The sequence below is a fragment of the Phocoena sinus genome, chromosome 11, assembly GCF_008692025.1.
Source record: "Phocoena sinus isolate mPhoSin1 chromosome 11, mPhoSin1.pri, whole genome shotgun sequence".
Taxonomy (NCBI): Eukaryota; Metazoa; Chordata; class Mammalia; order Artiodactyla; family Phocoenidae; genus Phocoena; species Phocoena sinus.
In genome coordinates, this window is record NC_045773.1 from 23707798 (window position 1) to 23728961 (window position 21164).

Consider the following 21164-nt stretch of genomic DNA (forward strand, 5'->3'; position numbering starts at 1 on the left):
AAGGAGTTTCACTCGGCAGCCAGCTTTAGAGCCTGTTGAGATGGCTCCTTCAGGGCTGTTTGTGGTAGTGAGTTTAGGGTAGAAGGAGAGAGAGAGAAACAGCTTGGGCAGTTAACCCCTTGCCCCAGTAATCTAACAAGATTTTCTCCATTATTACAGTTGAAAAGTGCCAGAACAGCCCTGGCCTCTCAGCCCTTACAGACCCCCCAGAAAACCCCACACTTTTTTACCACACATTGACCGGTTTGTCTTGGCTTGTTCTGAAGGAGTCCTCATTGTTTCTCAGAAGCTCAGGGAACTGCTAAGAGTCCCCACCAAAGCAGTCTTGATGGGTACAGTAGTGATGCCTGACATCTGGCTGGATGCTTAGCACTGTGTCAGGGAATATTTGGGATAAATAAGCTGCTGGAATGCTTTCCGCTCGTGTGTATACAGGAATATGGTTCCACTACCACTGCTCCTCAATGAGTTTTCTTCAAGAGGGAAGAGCCATCCCATTGCTTTCCCCAGGGTGAAGGCGTGTCACCTTCTCTCCGTCATAGCTTCTTGCAGGAGCAGATATTCTTGTCTCCTAGGCTCTCTCCGGGTGATTAAGCCAGGCAAGTACGAGGCCCTGGCGTTTATGGGATATCCCTGTACAGACTGATCACGACATGACGGACAGTAGGGAAATGTTTCAGGAAAGCCTTACGTTTGAGGGGGCGAGAGCCAGCCTCGGGCGTGTGACGAGAGAGACTGATGGAATGGCTCCCCCCTGCCCCTCCCTGGTAGGAGAAGCTGGGGCGGCCCTTGGAAACCTCACCTACTGATTTACAGCGGGCAGGAGCGGTTCTGGGCAGATGCTGGCGTGAAGGCTGGTGAACTCATTCGCAGTGGTGGGGAAGGTCAGTTTGACAAACTCCTGGCCTTTGCATTCCAGCTTTCTAAAAACTCGACCCTGTGTGCTTCTGTTTTGCAGTGTTGCCATCATTCACCAAAATGCCCCACGACATCGCCATCCGGACTGGCACCATGGCCCGCCTTGAATGTGCTGCCACTGGCCACCCTAACCCCCAGATTGCCTGGCAGAAGGATGGAGGCACAGATTTCCCTGCTGCTCGTGAACGACGCATGCATGTCATGCCAGACGACGATGTGTTTTTCATCACTGATGTGAAGATAGATGACATGGGGGTTTATAGCTGTACCGCCCAGAACTCGGCCGGGTCCATTTCAGCGAACGCCACCCTGACTGTCCTAGGTTCGACTATAGATACACTGAGAGAGAAGAGAGTGTGTGTGTGTGTGTGTGTGTGTGTGTGTGTGTGTGTGTGTGTGTGTGTGAGAGGGAGAGAGATTCTTACTTATCCTAGGTACCTAGAGGCAAGGTTCTCTCAAACTGTTCTGTGAAGCCTAGAGTAGGTGAGTGTGGTAGGCTGTTTCTTTGTTTAAAATTTTAGGCTTCTAAGATTTTCTTAAACAAGTGGTTCCATCTCTTTAAGAAAAATAAGATGGCCAGTGAATTAGGAGACTGTTTACAGGGTTTAGGTATAAGACACTCTACCTATAGAACTGCCCTCTAATTGGGCAGGATGGATTTGGTCTGGGTCAGGGATAAACTTGGGCCTGTCACAGGGCAGTCTGGGAACCATGGGGGCTTCTGTGGCTGGAGGTTAGTTCATCCCCAGAAGAGTAATGATTTAGTCATTCTGGTAGAAAATCTTCTGAAAAGCAGCTTGCCACTCTGTTAAAAGATCTTAGATGGCATTTCACTGATGTCTTGGATTTTCCTTGGTCCAGGAGACAAGGCAGAGGTATAGCAGCTGAGGCCCACAGAATAACCGTAAGACCTCCACTGACTTCTTGCAGAAACCCCGTCCTTGGCGGTGCCCTTGGAGGACCGTGTGGCATCCGTGGGAGAAACGGTGGCTCTCCAGTGCAAAGCGACTGGAAGCCCTCCCCCACGCATCACCTGGCTCAAAGGGGACCGGCCCCTGACCCTCAGCGAACGGCACCACTTCACCCCTGGCAAGCAGCTGCTGGTCGTTCAGAACGTGGTGGTGGAAGATGCGGGCCAGTACACCTGCGAGATGTCCAACGCCCTGGGCACTGAGCGTGCTCACAGCCAGCTGAGCGTCCTGCCCACTGCGGGCTGCAGGAAGGACGGCACCACTGTGGGCATCTTCACCGTCGCCGTGGTGTGCAGTATCGTGCTGACGTCCCTGGTCTGGGTGTGCGTCATCTATCAGACCAGGAAGAAGAGTGAGGAGTACAGCGTCACTAACACAGGTTAGCTGCGGTGGCGGCGGTGGCTCACAGGGAAGGGGCAAAGCGGGGACAGTTGTGAAGGAGGCCAGGGCCAGAGGCTTCTTTGAGAATCTCAGTATATTCAGAACTCCTCTAGAACCTTTGGGAACGTGGAGTCACTCGGGACAGCTGAGGCTTTGGTCTCGATGACACCATTCTATCATCTTTCAGGAATTGCACATTATAATGGGAATACTGTCAAATACACTGTGAACTCTGCAGTTTTCTGAGGCATCCTTGGCACTTGCTTTGCTGCCACGTGGTAGACCGTTGCTGCAGTGACCTCACAGGTCCCTCCTCCTCTCAGTTCTGTCTCCTTTCCCATCACTGTGCTTTGTCTTTTGTGGACTCGGACACCTCTCACACCTGGATGTAAAGTCAGGCTGAGCAGGCCCTGGGAGGGCTTCTCCAGTGCACAGACTCCACAGGGTGTCCCCTCGACAGCGGCTGCTGGGGTCTCCTATGTCTGCCTTCGTTGTCACCTCGAAGGATTGGGACCCCTGGTGTTTGACTGTCCCGTCTCCTTGCAGATGAAACCATCGTGCCACCAGATGTTCCGAGCTACCTCTCTTCTCAGGGGACCCTTTCTGACCGACAGGAAACCATGGTCAGGACTGATGGTGGCCACCAGGCCAATGGGCACATCGAGAGCAACGGTAAGGCCTCAGCCCTCGGTGCAGCTGCAACCCCCTGGGGCTGCTGCCAGCTCTGGTCTGGGGCAGCTGCCTGGTATCCCATCAAGCATATGTGGTGACCTGGCAGGCTGGATGACTCAAGCCTTCTCTTGGGGTTTTTGGGACTTGACCTGTGCAAGTTCTGCAAGGTTTTAAAATCTCCGTCCCTGAGGAAGTCACTGTATTGGGACAGGGTGGGGAAGGGTGGGACTCCTAGTCCGGATAGGGTAGGACTGCCTGAAATAAGAGCCGTGAAGGACATGCCAGGTACTGAAACCAAGCCACTCGTCGCGCAGGGGAAGCGCCCAGGTCTGTTGTTCCAGTCTCTCAGAGTACAGAGTGCCCACAAGACTAGGGGAGGCTGAGCAGCCCTTGTTAGGGGCAAGTTTATCCTTGCCAAGAACTCGCCATCATGGCGCTGAAAGGCCTGCCTGCTGGGAAGGCAGTATTTGAAAAGGTTCCTTGCTGGACTTCTTGCTTAGCCCAATAACCCAGCACTGGAAAGAACACTTTGAAGAATGTCCCTGTTCTGGTGGCCTTGCCCGTTCTCACGGCTTCCTGTGAAGTGCTGACTAAGCCTGGAGTTTCTAACCGTGTGGGAGTCTGTCGCAGGTGTTTGTCCGAGCGACACAGGCCTCTTTCCAGAGGTGGAAGCTCACGGCATTACGTGCAGGCAGCCCAAGCTCTGCGTCGGGTACACGAAGGAGCAGTGGAAAGTGGTGGAGAAGGCCGATGGCACACCTGGTCCACAGAAGATGATGGGTATGAGACGCTTTCGTCAGGAAAAGTATTTTGCTCTTGAAATCAAAATTTGGGTTGACCTACTCATTAAGTGAAAGTGGGGGGAGACATAATTGATGTCAGACTGTCTTAGAACTTGGCATTCAATATAAACAGGAAGCTCTGGCCTGCCTCTTTTTAAATTCCAGAATAGGATGTCTCTTAAAAACTATGGTGTGATAAGCTTGAGCACGAGTTTCCTAGATTTATAAGTGACTGAAATAAATAAAGGGTTAAGGCCCAAACCAGAGGTCCCTTTTCACCAGGGCCGCTGGGAGGCTAAATTTCTAATTGTTCAGGAGACTTCTGACACTAAATGGTGCGTGCTCACGCAAATGGGATCTTTTTTTGTTCCCTGAGAGCAGTGTGTGTGACTTCATGCTCTGATTAAGAAATTAAGCCGAAACGTTTCAACGTGGAAGGGCTCTGTTCTTCATTAATGGCTCGGTGTTTGCCCAAGTCCTTTTCCAGTGAACAGATTTGGCAGGGGGTCAATCAAAGCAGGGCTCGGGCCTTACGGCCGCAGAGCTGAGCAGCCTGTCCTCTGCGCGGGACGGAGGCTTGCGTGGCGACGAGGCTCATCCGTCTCCGTCCACAGAGCACGGCGGCCCGGCGGTGTGCGGCGACTGCGGCAGCAGCACGCACACGCACTCCGAGGAGCAGGCCTTCTGTCCTCAGCCTGTGCCCGGAGACAGTGCACAGCCAGGACCCCTGAGTGGCCTGGAGCCCAGCCCGAGTGACCACCCGTGCTCTCCACAGCAGCAGAGCAGCAGGGCTGCTGATGGGTCCCGTAGCCGCTGCAGGGGGTCCCTCTACCCCAGTAACCACGACAGAATGCTGGCAGCCTTGAAGAAGCCGGCGGCGCCTCTAGATGGGAAAGGTAACGTGGCACTACCTTCTGAGGCACCAGCAGGGGGCGAGGAGCACGGACTCGGCCGGGCCGGAGCGGGGCTGACGTGGCCTCTTCCTTCTCTTCCTTCTAGGGGCCTCCTCTTGGACGATAGCACGGTTGTGTGACCTGGACCCCTTAGACCTGCAGCCTTCGTGTGCGTTGTTAACTCCAGGCAAGCCTGAGCTCACAGAAGCTGCCTCGGGCTTTCCTGATGTGCCCAGCGAAGGCCAGCACTTGCTTCTTTCCAACGGACACCTCCCCCAAGCCTGTGACTCTGGTTCTGGGTCCACACCGGTGACGGGACAGCCGCCCGGGAAACGGAGCGCACCGCTGCTGTTTGCACCCAAAAGCTAGGCTTTGTCTACCTCGGCTCTTGTGGCGTGGATGTCTACAGGAAGGAGAGGTGGGTGAGGGAGCCTGGCGGCTTCAAGCATCACTGATTTGTACATAGTTTTCACCTCCGTGTGGAGCGTCAGCAGTTTGAAGGACTTGCAGCTGAAGCACAGAAATGCAAGAGGCTATTGTGTACAAAAGGCAGAAAAGTATCTGATACCCTTGTACATAAGAGTTTGCAGAGATGGCATATATATTATATATATCTTTTACAGAGGCTATTTTAATCCTTAGTGCATGGTTAACAGAAAAAAAATTGTACAATTTTGACAATATTATTTTTCATACCAGGTTGCTGTTTAATTTTGGAGCTGGGGGAGGGGGATAGTTCTGGTGCCTTAATGCATGGATGGAGCTCCTAGGAGCTACAAACCACATTTGTTCACAGGAGTTTTTGGGGGGATGGGAGGGAGGGAAGCGAAGGTCCTTGGCTTGGTATTGCACTTGGGAGAGCGGACCCCGCCCCCGCTGCGTGCTTTACCGTCAGAGACTCTGTTGGCATTGGAAGTAACTTCATGTCAGTATTGCTTGTGTGTGGATGGCCTTGCAGCGACCTCCCCGTAGAGCCCAGAGGGGCAGATGTCATGTTCCTCTGCAGTGATGGACTTCTCGTAGGTTTAAGTTCCTTCTCTAACAAACAAGTGGAACGGAATGGAGGTTGTTAATCCACCGCAAGCAACTGGTTCAAACAATTAAGCACTGCCTTTCCTCTTCCTTCTGTGATAAAGACGAATGTGGTCTTGTCAGTATCCTTCGATGGTCATTTGAGGCTTTTTAATAAGATAGATAGAGGCTGCTGGTGTTGGTACCTGTGGATTTTTCAATAGCGATGTTTTAGTTCTGCTGATGTAATTAATATTACATCAGCCTTGGGGGAGGAAAAACGGAGTCCCTCCTTTTCAGGGCTAGCGAGTCTTTACTGAGGGTGCAGAGCAGGCCTGTCCATTTCCTTCCCTCGCACAGATGGACCCGGGCTTGGACTCTAAGTGATTAGCCCTTGACCTGGGTTCTGGGTATATTTGCACTTTTCTGAGACCTGTTGCTAACCATCTTGTGAGTGCCAATGTGTATTTCAGGAAAAATTACATTGAAACAAGGTCCTTAAAAATCTCAGAAAGCAAAGTTCCTTTGGCCAAAAAGCTGAAGGGAGGTATGACAGAATGGTTACTTACCTATGTTAAATTTCACTGTCAGATGTCATCACTGTTCCAAAAGGTAAGCACATTTAGAATTTTGTTCTCAACAGTTAACTGATTCTCACTTCCACAAAATATGTGAATTTGCTGCTTCTGAGAGGCAATGTGAAAGAGGAAGTATTACTTACTTTTATGTACAAAGTTATTTATTTATAGAAATTTTGGTACCATGTACATTGAAAAGCAACATGTAAAATATTGAAGTGTCTAACAAATGGCATTGAAGTGTCTGTCTTTAATAAAGGTTCATTTATAAAATGTTAAGTGTATGGCAGGGTTATTTTTATACCTCCATTAACCAGCATTGCTGCATCCTGTTTAATTAATTCCAGAGATTGCCTTTGTCAGGGAGTCATCCTGCCTGAAGTAGTACCTTCCCCCCACCCCACCCCCGAAAAGGGAAAAACATTTTTAGTCAAAGCAGAATGGTATATATACCCGTTGCTCCAGGGAAAACATGACACCACCAGATTCCTGAGATTGCTTTCTGAATTTTTCTAACACCTGAAGCTTATTAGTTGAGCTCCAAAACGGTGACCTTCCCACTTCATCTCTTTGATTTCTAGTGTGGAGCTTAAAACTCACGGCAACAAACCTTAGTGATTAGGAATGATGAACCCACCCCGTTTCCAGAGTCGGCCCCAGCCCTTTGCTTTGGGTCTGGAATGGAGAGGAGCCCGGTCAGTGACGGCCCTCCTGCCGCGAAGCCCGCTGGGCCCACCTAGTCATTGGGCTGTGACTGGTTTCTCTCTCACACACCACATGGGCCGCTGGACACTCCTCTGGAAAAGAATACAATTGTTTTTATAGGTGAAATGTGAGGGTAATTAAGACCAGCAGCCTGGTTACCCAGCAAGGATGCTGGCTGAGCACCTGTATGTAGTTCTTTTTACACCAGGCTGTCAGCCAATGCAGTCGGAGTTAACCCAGGGGAGAAAAGCCTCCCACACCCCCAACTTTCTTTCTTCCCGACTCTCCTTCCTTTACTTACTCTAGCCATTCCTTTAAAATCACAACCATCTCTGCCTTTGGCTGATTCCACTGTCAGGTGGCAGGAAATGAAAGATCAGATACAGATCAAATTGAAGGCTCTGAAAGGGCCTGGACTCAGCGTTGCCACACTTGTTTATTAAGGGGTTCTGAGAAAATTGTTCAAAGTACCGCTGTGGACATCATTTTCTCTCTGAACTCTGGAAACCAGGCCGATGACGTCATCCCGGCCAGCCTGCAGCACGGAAGATGCGTTCTCCATGTCGTAATCTGAGCAGAACTGGACTTGAGCGCCGCGTTTTGTTGTTTAGATGGCCAAACAGCTGCTCACCGGAGGGGAAACAGTTCTCACAGCAGGACCCTTTCTTGAAGGCAGGGGCCGTCTGTGATTCATGGACTCTCTCTGCCAAGTTCCAACAGAAAGCTGCGAGTCTGGTCATAAGCACCAAGAAAGATGAAACCTCCCAGACTGATGGCTGCCATGCGAGGGAAGACACCTGCAAATAATCTGGGGCGGGGGGGGGGGGGGGGGGGGGGGGGGGGGGCGGGGGGGGAGGAAAGATTTTTTTTTTTAATTTTCTGTGTGTAAAAAAGGTTAAATTCCAACACCCACAGCTTGCTCCACTCAACACACCACGCTCATTAAACCCCACACAGCACTTAGAATGTGTCTGTCTTTCCTTTCAGAATGGGCACTAAATTACATTCACGAGTACACTTGTTGAAGCTGCAGCCCAGCTGCTTGTTGGCTAAGGCGGCTGAATACAAACAGCTTACTTGTGAGCACCCACGGTTAAGTCCAGCAATTAGTCAACACACGGTAACTCTGTCCCCACGACAGTTCTGTTAAGACTGTCACACCATTTTTGCTTTCAAGAGATGATGAAATCGACTTTTTTTAATAGAGAAGTCAAAGGGCTGAATCCCAGGGAAGGCCGGAGGGCAGCAACCCGCCACCCTCTCCCCGGAAGCCTGAGGCGGGCCCTGGCTGTTGGGGAAGATTTCCACGACGGGCTCTGCCGCTCCTCCCAGTGACTCACTCGTCCCATTTTGTCCTTAGGGACCCACAAAGGTGATGCGAGCGCGGGGAGTCGAATCTCCATGGACTCCCGGTTTCCCCTCTAAGAAAGGCGAGTGGCGGTTCCAGCTGGGAGGGGAGCACCACCTCATTACAGGGTTCCGGCCCCCAAGGGCCCTACAGAGAGCCAGAGTTTGGTAACTACAGAGTTGGTAACTACAGAGTTACCATCAAAGTTGCAACTTTGGAAGAAGCAAGAAATGCAAGAGTAAAAGAACAAAGTGGGTGGTCATTCTTTAAAACCCTCCCAGAGCGATGCACAGTGTATTTGTTCAAAGATGGTCATTGTGGTGGTGCTGATAAGAGAAAAACTGCAAAGAATCTACTCCCTGGTTACAGAGATGCTGCTACAGCTGTGCCGCTGAATAAGGCCGTCCATAGGGACCAACACGGAACGTATACAAAATAGGTTCTAAAAGAAGTCAAGTCCCAAAGCTGTATGTGTGAATGTGACTGCATGTTGGCAAACACGGCCGAGATGCATCCTCAATTTCTCTGGGGAGCAAGGGGTACGGGGAGACTTCCTTGCCTGTGTTTCTGTAGCCAATTGAACCTTTTTTTACCAAGAGTATTACTTGTGTAAGCAGAGAACAAAATCAGAACCTAGTGGATTGACCTTAACTAAAAAGACTTAGGGTCGGATCCAGGGAAGAAAGCTGAAAACATGGAGGTTATGCCAAGCAGTAGCCTGTGTAGCCTTGAAAGTCTGGGGAACCTCCATGCTCAGCTAAAAGGGAGGCATGGCAAGAAAGGGACAGGAAGGAAACCCCCATGGCCTATTTCACAGCCGGCCTGGCTGGCTCCTTTGTGACAGCCGGGAGAGGCCAGCCTGACTGCCCGGTGTGTAAGCCCTCAGCACCTCAGAGGAAAACGGACCTCTGAGAGTGTTTCCAAGGGGCCCATAGTTTAGTTAGCTAACTAAGGATTTAAATCGTCAAGTAAAATACTACACGAAATGAGAACCTCTTTTTCTTGTCTACGTGAAAATTCTAACAGAAGACCAAAATACACTTGGAAGGAAAAAAGTTGTTCAGCCCAGCATCATGCAAATTGTTTTTGCATGAGGTGGCCCCTAAATTACTGCTGTGAGGCCACTGTGTCCTTCTGGCCCGGGAAAGAGATTCATCTCCCTGCCCCCATCCTACAAAGAGAAGTGCTGGAAGTGGGGGTCAGCAGGGGCTGAGCTGTGGAAACCACGCTGGCCACAGAACTCTCCCTCCCTGCCTTGTTTCTACAACCGGTGTCTCATTCCTCTCCCCACTGCTAATGAGCTCAGCTGCTCCATGCGAGGGGCAGATGGAAGCAGTTGATGGCTTCACTAGATGACAACTGTCTGTTAACATCATTAGAGTAATTTGTACAGTGAGGGCCCCAACCAAACGCAGACGCGAAGACTGGAACAGAGCAGGGCTGCACTGGAAGGACCGCACGAGGAAGAGATGACAAACGTCAGGCGCTCAGCAGAGGGCCGGGCGCCACTTGGGGGGACACAGGGCAGCAGCGGTGAGGACGTAAAGGGCACAGGAGAGAAAAACAAAAGGCCAGGTGATGAGCCGAAGAAAGGGAGGAAGGAGCAACGCTGGATAAACAGGCTTCCCGTCTGCTTTCGGGCTGTTGGGCTCGGTGAGCGTGCAGTATTTTTATTTCAGAGAAACCAGGTTGCCTGAGGGCACGTCTTCCAAATCGGTGCCAGAACGTGGTCCCTCCCCGTGTGAACCAACACGGAGAGACCCAAGTGTCACCACTTTAATTTACGCCGAGAGCTCAGCACCAGCCCGTTGCAGGTGGGGAGGCGGCTTGAATCCTGTGTTAAACCCGGCAGGTGTGTCTCCGGGCCACCAGGAACCCACAGGGGCTCTGCATGGAAAACCGACAGAGAAGGCGGCTGGGGAAGCCTAGGACCACTGCTCAGAAGAGCTGAGCGCGTTTGCAGGAGGCTCTGTTTGTTTGCTTCTCTTTACAGTTCTCTGGTCCCATTACTTGTCATCTTTTATCACAGTAACAGGAAGCTAAGGAACACTGTCATGGGCTGCCTGAAATACTCTGCTAAGGACCACACTGGGCACACTAATGAGAGCCCCAGACTTGAGAAGCTTCTGGAAGATTGGCAAAAATCCAGATTACCTTTTCAGGGCTGACAGCGGGGACAGGAATAGGCCCTCAGCATGGTGATGACACCCTTCCTCTGCCTTTAATTCTGGCACTGCCTGGTTAGATAACACCCAGTAACACCAACACTGGGACAGGGAAGGTTTAGTTTCAATCATCTACTCAAGGAAATTCCTCGTCCACGAGTTTTTGGGGCCACGGTCCTGCCGACTATGCCATCCCCGATATCACCACTTTTTCGAGAAAGGCGGACAGGCTGCGGCTCCACACGGACTCCACAGGGCTAAAGTCAAGGGCCTAGCTGTGACCAATAGTTGCCACAGACTCCAAGAACTATATCGAAACAAGTAAGAGTGAAGTTTAGCCGTCTGACTCTATGACCTAAAACATCGCAATACCTCTGTGTGGCCCAGTCACTATTTGAAACCCTAAGAATCTTTTCCCTGCTACTTCAGAGCTCTTTTTTTTTTTTTCACACACCATTTCACTGTGTAAGGAGGATCCTGTGTCAAAATCAAAGTGCCTCAGCTATAAGCAACCAGATTCCTACTTACTTATAATCTATTAGCCATAAATCACTAACTCAGGACATACAAACTACCACCCTGCCCTCCAAGGCTCAGTTACTCCTTTCTGGTAAACCCAGCCCCTGTCTCCAAATCCTTTGTCCTTCAGGCAAGCAGCAGCCATTGCGAGCTGGCACATTTACTGAACGTTACCTGTTTTGAATAGAGGATGGGGCTTGTTAACTCCTGCAAAATACCCTTGCCTGCGGCCTGACCAACCTGCCCCATGTTCCCCAGACTGTCCACGACCTGCAATAAAACCTGCCAAGTGGACACAAAACTAGAGTCAAATAAATGAATCGACACAGCACCGGGACGAAGAGGTGGCAACCGCCGTGGCTATGCTGTTTCACACCTGCCCTGTCACTAGGCTCCCTTCAACCGTCCCCTACAGGAGGCTGCCGCTTTGCTCTCTCAGCAAAACCCCTGGTAGATGATTCCAGAGAGAATCGTGATTTCATCTACCTGTTACAGATCCCAACCTTTAGACAGGTTCACATGTTGTAAAAGCAATGCCGAAATAGCATTTGGAACAGACCTTTGCGGACGATGCAGAGCAGTGAGCTGCAAGGGAGGTGTCAGGCACTATGCTATGTTAAAAGTGATAACTATTAAAAGTGCCCCAAACCGCAAACGCTTTCTTCTAACAATGCTTTCCTCGTCACTTGCGTCCTGCCTTACGCAACTGGACGCCGGCTTTCTCAGTGATGCAATCCAGAACCTGGCAGAGGCCACAGAGGTGGATGCCGTCTAACACCGAGATGGGAATCACCCACTACGACACTGCGTCGACGCGACAGTGCAATATCATCTCACGTAAGCAACGTCAAACGTAACGTTTTGTACGAGAAAAGTAAATGACACCCCAGCCAGGGCAAGCAAAAGGAAGGGTGGGTGTTCTCCCGATGCTGGGCTGAAGGAGGAGGAGGGTGGACGGCGACGGCGGCGCGGGCTCCCTTCCCAGCCTTACCCTGACAGCCCCCGTGTCCGCCAGACACCATGCAGGGCAGAGAGGACGTTCCCACTTGCGGGGCTGGAGCCGGCCTGCATGGAAAGACAAAAGAGAAGCCGTCACTTCACGGAACTGCCCAACCAACTTACAGCGGGCTCTAGATACCCTCAGATGCACGGCTCCCCACCACCCTCCCGTAGGACACAGTTCAGATAGACTGGGGGGTCTCCCGGGAATCAGGACCTCTGGATCTCACTAGAACGAGAAGCCCTCACACTTGAACCCACAAGCAAGCAACTGAGTTGGCCCATTTCCCACCAGAAGTAGCTTGTCTAGGTTCCTTCTCTCACTGTCAGCCTATGAGCAGAGCTTAACCCAGATAATTCACATACTACTACTGAACAGGAAAGATACTGCAGGCAGTATTAACTCATCTGAGGAGGACGGGGAATAATCAGTGTGAATGGTAATGATTATGAAACTATCTGAGTGGTTAATGAAACACACTTAATCAAGAATACTGTGTTCAATTTAAAACAGGCTTTGCCCTATCGAGCTACGTACTACGAGTCTGCCCTTATTTGTTCCACGTTTCCACAACAGTATGACTTTTTAGGTTTTATTGTTTTGGTCCAGGTATATGTATGCCTTCCCCTGTAGTCTCGGTCCAGGTTTTTTAAAACCAATTGTACTTAACGACCTTTTTTAACAATTCTGAAAAATGTCCTAAGTCATCTGGTGAAGGCTTAATAAGCCGTCACTCTTATAAGTTCAGAGCCTCATGCCTGCTGCATGGCATGAGGCAGGCCAACGCTCTGAGCCTCGGGTCTGTCACCAGTAAAAACAGAGACTCTCTGAAAACCGTATCACCAGGCAGAGGCCCTACCGGCCCTCCCTGTTCACATAATACAGGTGAAAATGACTGCAAAAACGTAAACTGCTACCCAGACATCAGTCACAGCGATTCCTGTGGATATTGGTTTGTCCAAAGGCAGTTTCATTAGTGGTTCAACAGGTGGCAGAAGGCTGCTAACTACAGGTGTTATGCCACTTTTGTTCACTTTATACACGTGTAAGCCCTAAGTGCTGACCGATACAAGCATCTGTCGTGTCTACATTACATTATTTTACCACTTACCTTGGCCAACATGATTCTGGTTTTTGCCACATCCAGAGGTGTGGTGACTGCAGCTGCAAATCCACCTGTGCATATAAAAATACCCAACACACAAGTGAGGTCCTGTTTACTGCATTACACGGTATTTTCTCATTTTTATTTTGTAATTAATTTCTCATAACTCTGCCAGAAATACTTCTTTATCGTTAACGTCCACCTGATCGATTCAAGAATAGGAAGCACACATGCAAAATCTTTACCCACACACTCCCCTGCTTTGTAGTGATGTCTGACTGCATATAGAAGAGGTGACGGGATAATGTTTTATACCTGCAAGTCAAAACACAAGGCCCCACAATGTAGCTTGCTCTTTTGTGAAGCAGCAGACAAACCTGTGTACACGGGGGTGTGTCGTGGTCAGACTCCCACTCGGAGAGGCATGCTGTGCCCCATGAGTCTCAGGGGGTCCATGCCTTCCATGGGCCCATCTTCTCTAATCTGACTCCAAAATGCTGCTGTCGTTTCTGCTCTGAGGCAAAACCGGCAAACAGACACGGGTATCAGTGTGGGAATTTTTCATGTAAGTGGCTGGCTTCTTACGGTTAAAAGAGTATAAATGTTTCTGTATTTGCAGGCTTCTGATCAACAGGCCAGTTAGAGTAACAAGATTTCTAAACTCGCTTCCATATCTTGTTAGAGTCAGTTTTGATTCACGCCTGCATTCTTCCTTACTGCTTCTTTCCTAACTTTCTCTCCTGTCCTCTTTTATTTAAATGCCATGAGTGCCACACTGATTTTTTTAAAATCCACATATTTTAAACGGGTCCATATCTACAGACAGAGGAACTGGAGGACTACTTTTTTAACAGAAATCACAGTATATGGTACCATTATTTTATTTAATACGATACAAAGATATATCGTAAACCCCAAAAGGTCCAAAGGAGATAGAAATAATGAGCCCAAAAGGGCTTTCTAAAGATTCAGCTTCCGTGAGCCAGGGTGAAATCAGCAGTTTTCTAAGAGCTCAACAGAACATGTGTGTGAAGGATGCTTCAGAAATAGCACACCTCTCCAAGTTTTGCGGCGTGTGGACAAGGTCATTTGATCTCTGCCCAATATCTTTCTAAAATATGTTGCTGAAATAAGATCATTAAACTGAACCTTCTCCATTGGGTAACATTTATTATGATGCTGACTTCTTGAGAGATGTACCCAGAATGACACCAATCTAAGGGCTAACGAGTAAAAACCATAAACGTGTACTGGAGTCCCTTTTATTTTAGCTACCTTTGAGTTATGAATATGTGAAACACTTTCCTCCCAATTCAAAAGTTGTCTGAAATTCAGAGACCTGCTAAACTGCAAGTATTTTAAAATTTTGTGGACCCAGTCCTGAAATACTCCTCTTACTTTTTTTTAACCACTTACTCTGCCATAAAGGAGGTGGGACTCAGAAGTCATGTGTACCTTGGCTCCAAAAGTAATGCTGTTTCACTACATGATGACTTTGATATATGAATAATACAAATCCAAATGTATCCAGTTGTTAAAATCCAGAAGTGCATACACGATTTTCCTACTTGAAAATCTTTACAAACTGACCTGAACCAACTAAAAATTGACAAGGACGTCATCTGTCCCCTGTCTGACCACTCAGGCTCTCACACGTCACCTGTGTTGAAAAGTATTTGTTTTCTACTACATTTGGATACTGTAAATCGAACTTATTTGGGCCATTAGCAAAAGTTCACCATTCCACTACCGTAGATGCCTGCCAATATTCTCCCAGTGATTTCTGTTTCATGAAAGTAATAAGAAGAAAAGTTAGACAAAAATGCATGTTAAAATAGGTCCTACTTTTATTACCACGATGGAAACTTTATTTTATGCAAGTTATTAATAAGACAATTTAAATGTCTTCAAATATCAAAGACTGCTTTAATTCACAGACCTCACAATGTTTTTTATGAGGCTGTAAGAAGGACTTGTGAAGATCACGTAATAGAATAACTGGTCATGATGTGGAGGGGAGCTGTATTTTCACTTAAAATGTAGTTATTTTCTGCACTTTACTTAAGGGAAATGTAAACCGCTGGTAATAAATACAAGGAACATGCTAACATTAGACAGGAAATAATTATTTGGTACAGCAACTGCAGGCTACGTTAGTGCTCAAATCACATGTGAAATAATTTTCTATGGGTTCCACTAGAGTTGGGTTTTTACTGAATGTTAGGCTAACTGCTTTCAAGAACCAGATTCAGGGGAAACTGGACTTTTACAGCGAAACTACATCTCACGTGTCCTCAGGGAAGAAATGCAGGTACTTCGCCTTCTCCAGACAAAGGGGCCGCCTTCCTACGAGAGTTATGGAGCTGTCACCTCCCAACAGCAGCTGTGAATGTGGTGGGAGCAGTAGTGAGCGGCACTGCCACGCACTGTCCGCCCAGGGGCTCCCCTCCCCAGATGAGCCGGGAGCAGGAAAAGCAGCTCCACCGACAAGCTCCAAACAAGTGTCCAGACTTGGACTGCTTCAACAACAGCAACGGCAAAAAACGTGTTTTCGTTCGTGTTTTAAAGACTGCATCAAGCCCTGTCATTTGTTACCCAAACAATCCTCACCCTATTCTAGAGTTTCAAGCCATGGCGGGAGAGATCTCTCTCTCTCTCTCTCTCCTTCTCTCTTAGAGAATGTAAGTTAAGTGTTCATTACAGGAAACTAATCAAAGGACCTTAGAACAGCAGATATCCCTTACAGTAGCAGATGTCATAATTATTAAGACTGAATGATGGTTTTATGTTTGGAAGTTAACCTGAAGTAGGGAAGCTGGCAAAGTCCGTTTCCCCACCCCCAGTCTAACCCCTGACCAGAAGCCAAGGGAATTTCTGAGCATGACGAGCCATCAACACCTCCAATCTCCAGGGACATTTTTGGATATTTGTGCCAAGTGGTTTATAAAGCAAGCATGGGCACCGAAGAGTGCCAAGGATGGCCAGAGAGTGGTTCGTCTACAAAGATTCAACCAGGTTAAACTTGGAAAAGCACACAGGGATGAGAAATCAGATTTCTGGTTTATAGGGCAAGTTTTATCACTGCCTCTGTGGCCATGTAAGGCAAAAACGTCTGAAAGTACAGCCAGTAAGCATGTCAGATCCTAGGGGCTGCCCAAGATGACTAGTCATTAGTCATTTCTCTATACTGTGCAGTGTACAATCTTGCAGCAAATTCTTACAGAATGTTGCTTTCTCACAATCTGAAATATTTTCCCATTACGTTTATCTTTCAGAAAGGTTTTAAAAGAGTAACCTTGTTCCTCAGGATCAACATTTGTACCAACTAAAATTTCAAAACTAAACACGAAGTCTATTTATTTTACTTTATCTTTTGTTAAATACATGTACATGTACTGACAATGGATTTTCTGCAGACCTTGGGCAAATTCCTATCAGAACCTCAGCTCAAAAAATAAGATAATTGTCTTGGAGTAGTTTTTAAATCTACACCCTACTAGAGGTGATGATTACGTATAGTAACTTTATTAATGTGTTATTTTTTTCTATGCAATTAAGAATATGAATTACTGTGATGATGACAGCTTTTCATTTCCTGGGTGCTGGTTGTTTTTATTGAAATAAACTCCGTAAACGCAGTTCTAACGCACATTATCGCACCTATCCCAGCAACAACTCCTTAACAGAGGGAGGGTTGCTTCTGCATTACAGGTAAGGAAACGGGTGCTCAATAAGGCCCCAAAGTCTCGTTCCTTACTTGGGGATAGAACAGAGGTTTGACAGCCGTATGATTCAGACAGGTCAGCCAGCACTGGATCCGGAGGCTCTCTGGGCGAATCCCTTCCCTGCCCCGCATCCCAGCTTCCCCGCTGTCCCTGGAGGGCAGTGGGGCTTGCTGCACTCCTCATCCTCAGGGGGGCCATCGGAATGGAAAGAGCCTGGCCCACAGGATCCCGCCAAACAGTGGGGGTCTGATACCAAGTTTCTCCCCGGCTTCCACCCCCTGACTAAACTAAGTACTTAGTGCCTATTACACAGCATTATTCAGAAAAAGGAATTGTAATGAACGCACGTGTCCTTAATAGGAACAATGCATATTTGCAAGTGAATCTTTGAATTAGCTACTTAAGGGAAGGGACCAGAGAATATATATATTTGTTTCAACACTCAGACGTTTTATAGTATGTTAACTTTAAGAACCGGCCTTCCTTATCCAGGATGACTCAATTTCCAGAATGCTCACTTTGTGCCCAGGACCCAGAAGGGAGTCCACAGAAACACACATTTCTTAGGGACTGGGGAGTAAAGACTCCTGACCACTGGCAAATGAATCAAGACCACGTCCCCATTTAACACAGCTAATGACTGTGGATCATGTGGAAACAATTACCCGTCATAAGCAATCTGAGCTGGCTTCATATCTAGAGGCAAGAGTCTTATTTTGGACTATCAATTCTATAAGTCAGATGGGTCCAATTATTAATTATAAAATGTATGCTTTCTGTTTTCCTAATCACTACAACTAAAAACCCACCCAACGACCATTAAACAAATTGGAAACGAATTATTTTCTACTAAGGTTGGTACCCTAAGCCCGCATTATCTGTCAGTTTACTGGCTTCACATCAAAACCAGCAGTTTACAATTTTCTGGCAAATTTCCGTTTCGATTTATTTCAACCATAATTCTCACTCACCTTTATTTGCAACAAAATGTATTTCTCTTTTAGACTGTTACACCTTTTACTTTTTAAATTCTTTCCAGTTTCTGAGTTCTCACTAAAACCTCACTGGAAAATGCATATGACCAAGTGATGGATAGACATTGCATAGTGTCACTCTGCTCTTTGTTTAATGTCTAGAAAATGCCCAGATGTTTAGATCTCCATATTTTCTACACCGTGCAGTTTAGCCTTCAGTAAGTTGTGGAGCAGCCTCCGCTCTCCTGACACCAGTTAATCTACGGCGCTGTCAAACATGTCACATGGACCGTGAATCACTGCCTTCTGCAAAAATCGCCTAAACCCCCCCAAGAAGTGCTCAAGGCAGACAGCTGCACCCACAGCCAGTCTCTTCCCACAGAGGCCTTGCTAAATCATCTTTCAGATAATCCAAGGGCCTGAGTGAAGGCTTTAATAAAAAGAAAAAATTTGTCAAAAACAAATTGGCTGTCTTTCAGGCAGACACCTTTTTAGCAGTTTTTTTTTTTTTTTTTTTTTTTCCCCTAAGACACTCTCTTTTCTCAAACAACTAGTGGGACTCTCTTCTTCCAAACAATCTGGAATTTCTGAAGAATGTTGTTTTCTCACAGTTAATATTTTCACATTTTTCTCCCCCTCTTTGGTCTTTCCCAGTATAATATAATCCTTTGCACCTGCAAATGCTCCACAGACTGCTGACTGCCAAGAATCCACCACATGATCCTGCCTCCAGGACCAGAGGGCCTGTGTTTGAGGAGAAAGAAAAATACAAGTTATTAAATATTTGAATTTATCGGAACCTCCCGTGGGTTAGCTCTGGGGATGGGAACTTAAGTGAGAAGCTATTTTGGTGGCATTCCTCACTGATGACATAAGTGATTTTCCCAAGGACTTAACTGCATTCTAAAATAAGTCAAAGAAACGAGGGTGACAGCTACGTTAGAGTGCCCAAAGGAAACCATTTTCAGGGAATATGTGTGATAGACACACACATATACACACATTTACATACACGTATAAAAATAAAGGTATATCTTTAAGACAAGGTAACATTTTAAGTATTTCCCATATAATTCTAAACATATAAATACCATAATTCACAAATTAGGCCAGAGCAGTGTATACCAAATTCCACAGTTCTTTTTTCAATCTTTACCCATGCTGTACATGTTTGAAGGACGCTAATTCTATTATTGAACCACGTAAAGTTCGTCAAAATGCTTTTTGCCGTTTTTGTAATACGTTGAGGATTACACAAATAAATACTCGTGCTGAGTTTCAAACCAGGCAAAATGATGGCAGAGACGTGGTGCCTTGCTTATTGAGAGTTTATGATTTAGTAGAAGATAAAATACAGCCATATCAAATGGTGAAGAGCACCGAGTCAGGCCCTACATCAAAACCCACAGTCCTCACAACAACCCTGAGAGTTGGGTCCTGTTACTATCCTTCTTTTACCCAGGCTTTCTAACAGCAGAGCCTGCACTCTTTATTTTTGTTTTTAGCTTTATTGAGGTATGACTGATATCCAATAAACTACACGTATTTAAAGTACGTGATTTGGTAACTTTTGATAGACATACATGTGAAATCATCACCATGATTAAGACAGTGAACATATCCATCACCCCAAAAAAGTTTCGGGTCCCTTTGTCATCCCCCTTTCCTGCCCTTCCTTACCAACCCCTAAACAATCTGATCGGTCACTCTACATTCGTTTGCCTTTTGTAGAATTTTATATAACTGTAATTATACATTCATTTTTTTAACTCGAATTCTCTCCTTCAGAATTTCTGTATGATTCATTCATGTTAGTATGGATATCAATAGTTCACCCCTTTTTAATTGCTAAGTAATATTCCATTGTATCATTATTTGTTTATATACTTGCCTATTGACAGACATTTGGGATTTTTCCAGTTTTGGGCTATTACAAATAAAGCTGCTATGAACATTTATATTCATGTCTTCGTATGGACACAGGCCTTCATTTCTCTTGGGAAAATACCTAGAAGTGAAATAGCTGGACCACATAGCAGGTATATGGATGTATACTTCTTAAGAAACTACCAAATTGTTTTAGAAAGTGGTCGTATTTTACATTTAGACCAGTTTCAGTTTCTTTACATCCTTTCCCACACCTGGTATTGTATTTTAAAAATTTAACCATTTTAATTGGTATGCAGTAGCGTTTCATTGTGGTTTTAATATGTGTTTCCCTAATGACTAATGATGCTGAGCTCCTTTTCATGTACTTTTTTACCATCCAGAATATATTTTCTTTAGTGAAGTGTCTGTTCAAAAGTTTTGCACGTTTTCATCGGGTTGTCTGTTTTTGTAATTATTGAGTTTTACAGTTCTTTATATAGTCCAGCTATAGGTCACCAGCAATTCTTTTCTCCTAGTCTGTGGCTTGTCTCTTCATACTCTTAACAGTGTCTATCCAAGAACACAATATTTAACTTTGATGTGCAAATTATCCTTTTACAGATCTTGCATTTGGTAACTTATCTAAGAAATCTTTACCTAACTCAGACCACAAAGATTTTTCATCTATGTTTTCTTCTAGAAATTTTGTCTTTAGGTTTGATATTTAGATCTTCCATTTTAAGTTGATTTTTATGTATGCTAAGAGGTTTGAAGTTCTTTTGTTTTGTTTTCTTTTTAAACATGGATATGTAATTGTTCCAGCAATTGGAAAGGACTAGCCTTTTTGCAATGAACTGCCTTCTCACTGTTGTCAATAATCAATTCTCCATATATGTGTGGATTTATTTCTGGACTCTATTTTGCTCTAATCTACACATCTATCTTGATACCAATTCAATACTTTTTTGACTACTACACCTCTATAATAAATCTTGCGTTCAAGTAGTGTTAATTCTCCAACTTTCTTCTTTGTCAAAGTCCTTCAGACTAGTCTAGAGTCTTTGCACTTCTGTAAGCATTTTAGAATCAGCTTATCAATTCCTGCAAAACTGCCTGCTGAGATTTTTTCAATTAATTAATTTTTATTTATTTTTCGCTGCTTTGGGTCTTTGTTGCTGTGCACAGGCTTCCTCTAGTTGCGGGGTGAGTGGGGGCTACTCTTCATCACTGTGCATGGGCTTCTCACTGTGGTGGCTTCTCTTGTTGTGGAGCACAGGCTCTAGACATGCAGGGTCACTAGTTGTGGCTCGTGGGCTCTAGAGCTCAGGTTCAGTAGGTGTGGCTCACGGTCTTAGCTGCTCCATAGCTCAGGTTCAGTAGGTGTGGCTCACGGTCTTAGCTGCTCCGCGGCATGTGGGATCTTCCTAGACCAGGGCTCAAACCCATGTCCCCTGCATTGGCAGGCAGATTCTTAACCACTGCACCACCAGGGAAGTCTGGCCTGCTGAGATTCTGATTTGAATTGCAATGAATCTATCAATCACTTTG

General features: G+C 46.5%; 2 protein-coding genes across 4 annotated transcripts in view; one reads left to right on the forward strand and one right to left on the reverse strand.

Annotated features, from left to right (window-relative positions):
• The window catches only part of LRIG1 (leucine rich repeats and immunoglobulin like domains 1), a 120327-nt gene extending 113494 nt beyond the window's left edge, over window positions 1-6833 (forward strand). Inside the window, exons 14-19 of the mRNA XM_032648473.1 lie at window positions 959-1240; window positions 1849-2268; window positions 2817-2942; window positions 3573-3722; window positions 4339-4620; window positions 4724-6833. Of these exons, the coding sequence (XP_032504364.1) occupies window positions 959-1240; window positions 1849-2268; window positions 2817-2942; window positions 3573-3722; window positions 4339-4620; window positions 4724-4986 (1523 nt within the window). The 3' untranslated portion in view covers window positions 4987-6833. The remainder of the gene's footprint in view (window positions 1-958; window positions 1241-1848; window positions 2269-2816; window positions 2943-3572; window positions 3723-4338; window positions 4621-4723) is intronic.
• SLC25A26 (solute carrier family 25 member 26) overlaps window positions 6198-21164 on the reverse strand; it is a 152992-nt gene continuing 138025 nt past the window's right edge. For 2 of the 3 annotated variants that reach the window (XM_032648474.1, XM_032648475.1), the window contains 4 exons: window positions 18422-18491; window positions 13055-13119; window positions 11935-12008; window positions 7329-7719 (listed from right to left, as the gene is read on the reverse strand). In XM_032648474.1, coding sequence (XP_032504365.1) covers window positions 7602-7719; window positions 11935-12008; window positions 13055-13119; window positions 18422-18491 — 327 coding nt within the window. In that variant the 3' untranslated portion in view covers window positions 7329-7601. Of the gene's footprint in view, window positions 6315-6843; window positions 7004-7328; window positions 7720-11934; window positions 12009-13054; window positions 13120-18421; window positions 18492-21164 lie in introns of those variants that run through there. The other variant, XR_004352178.1, reaches the window with a different exon arrangement.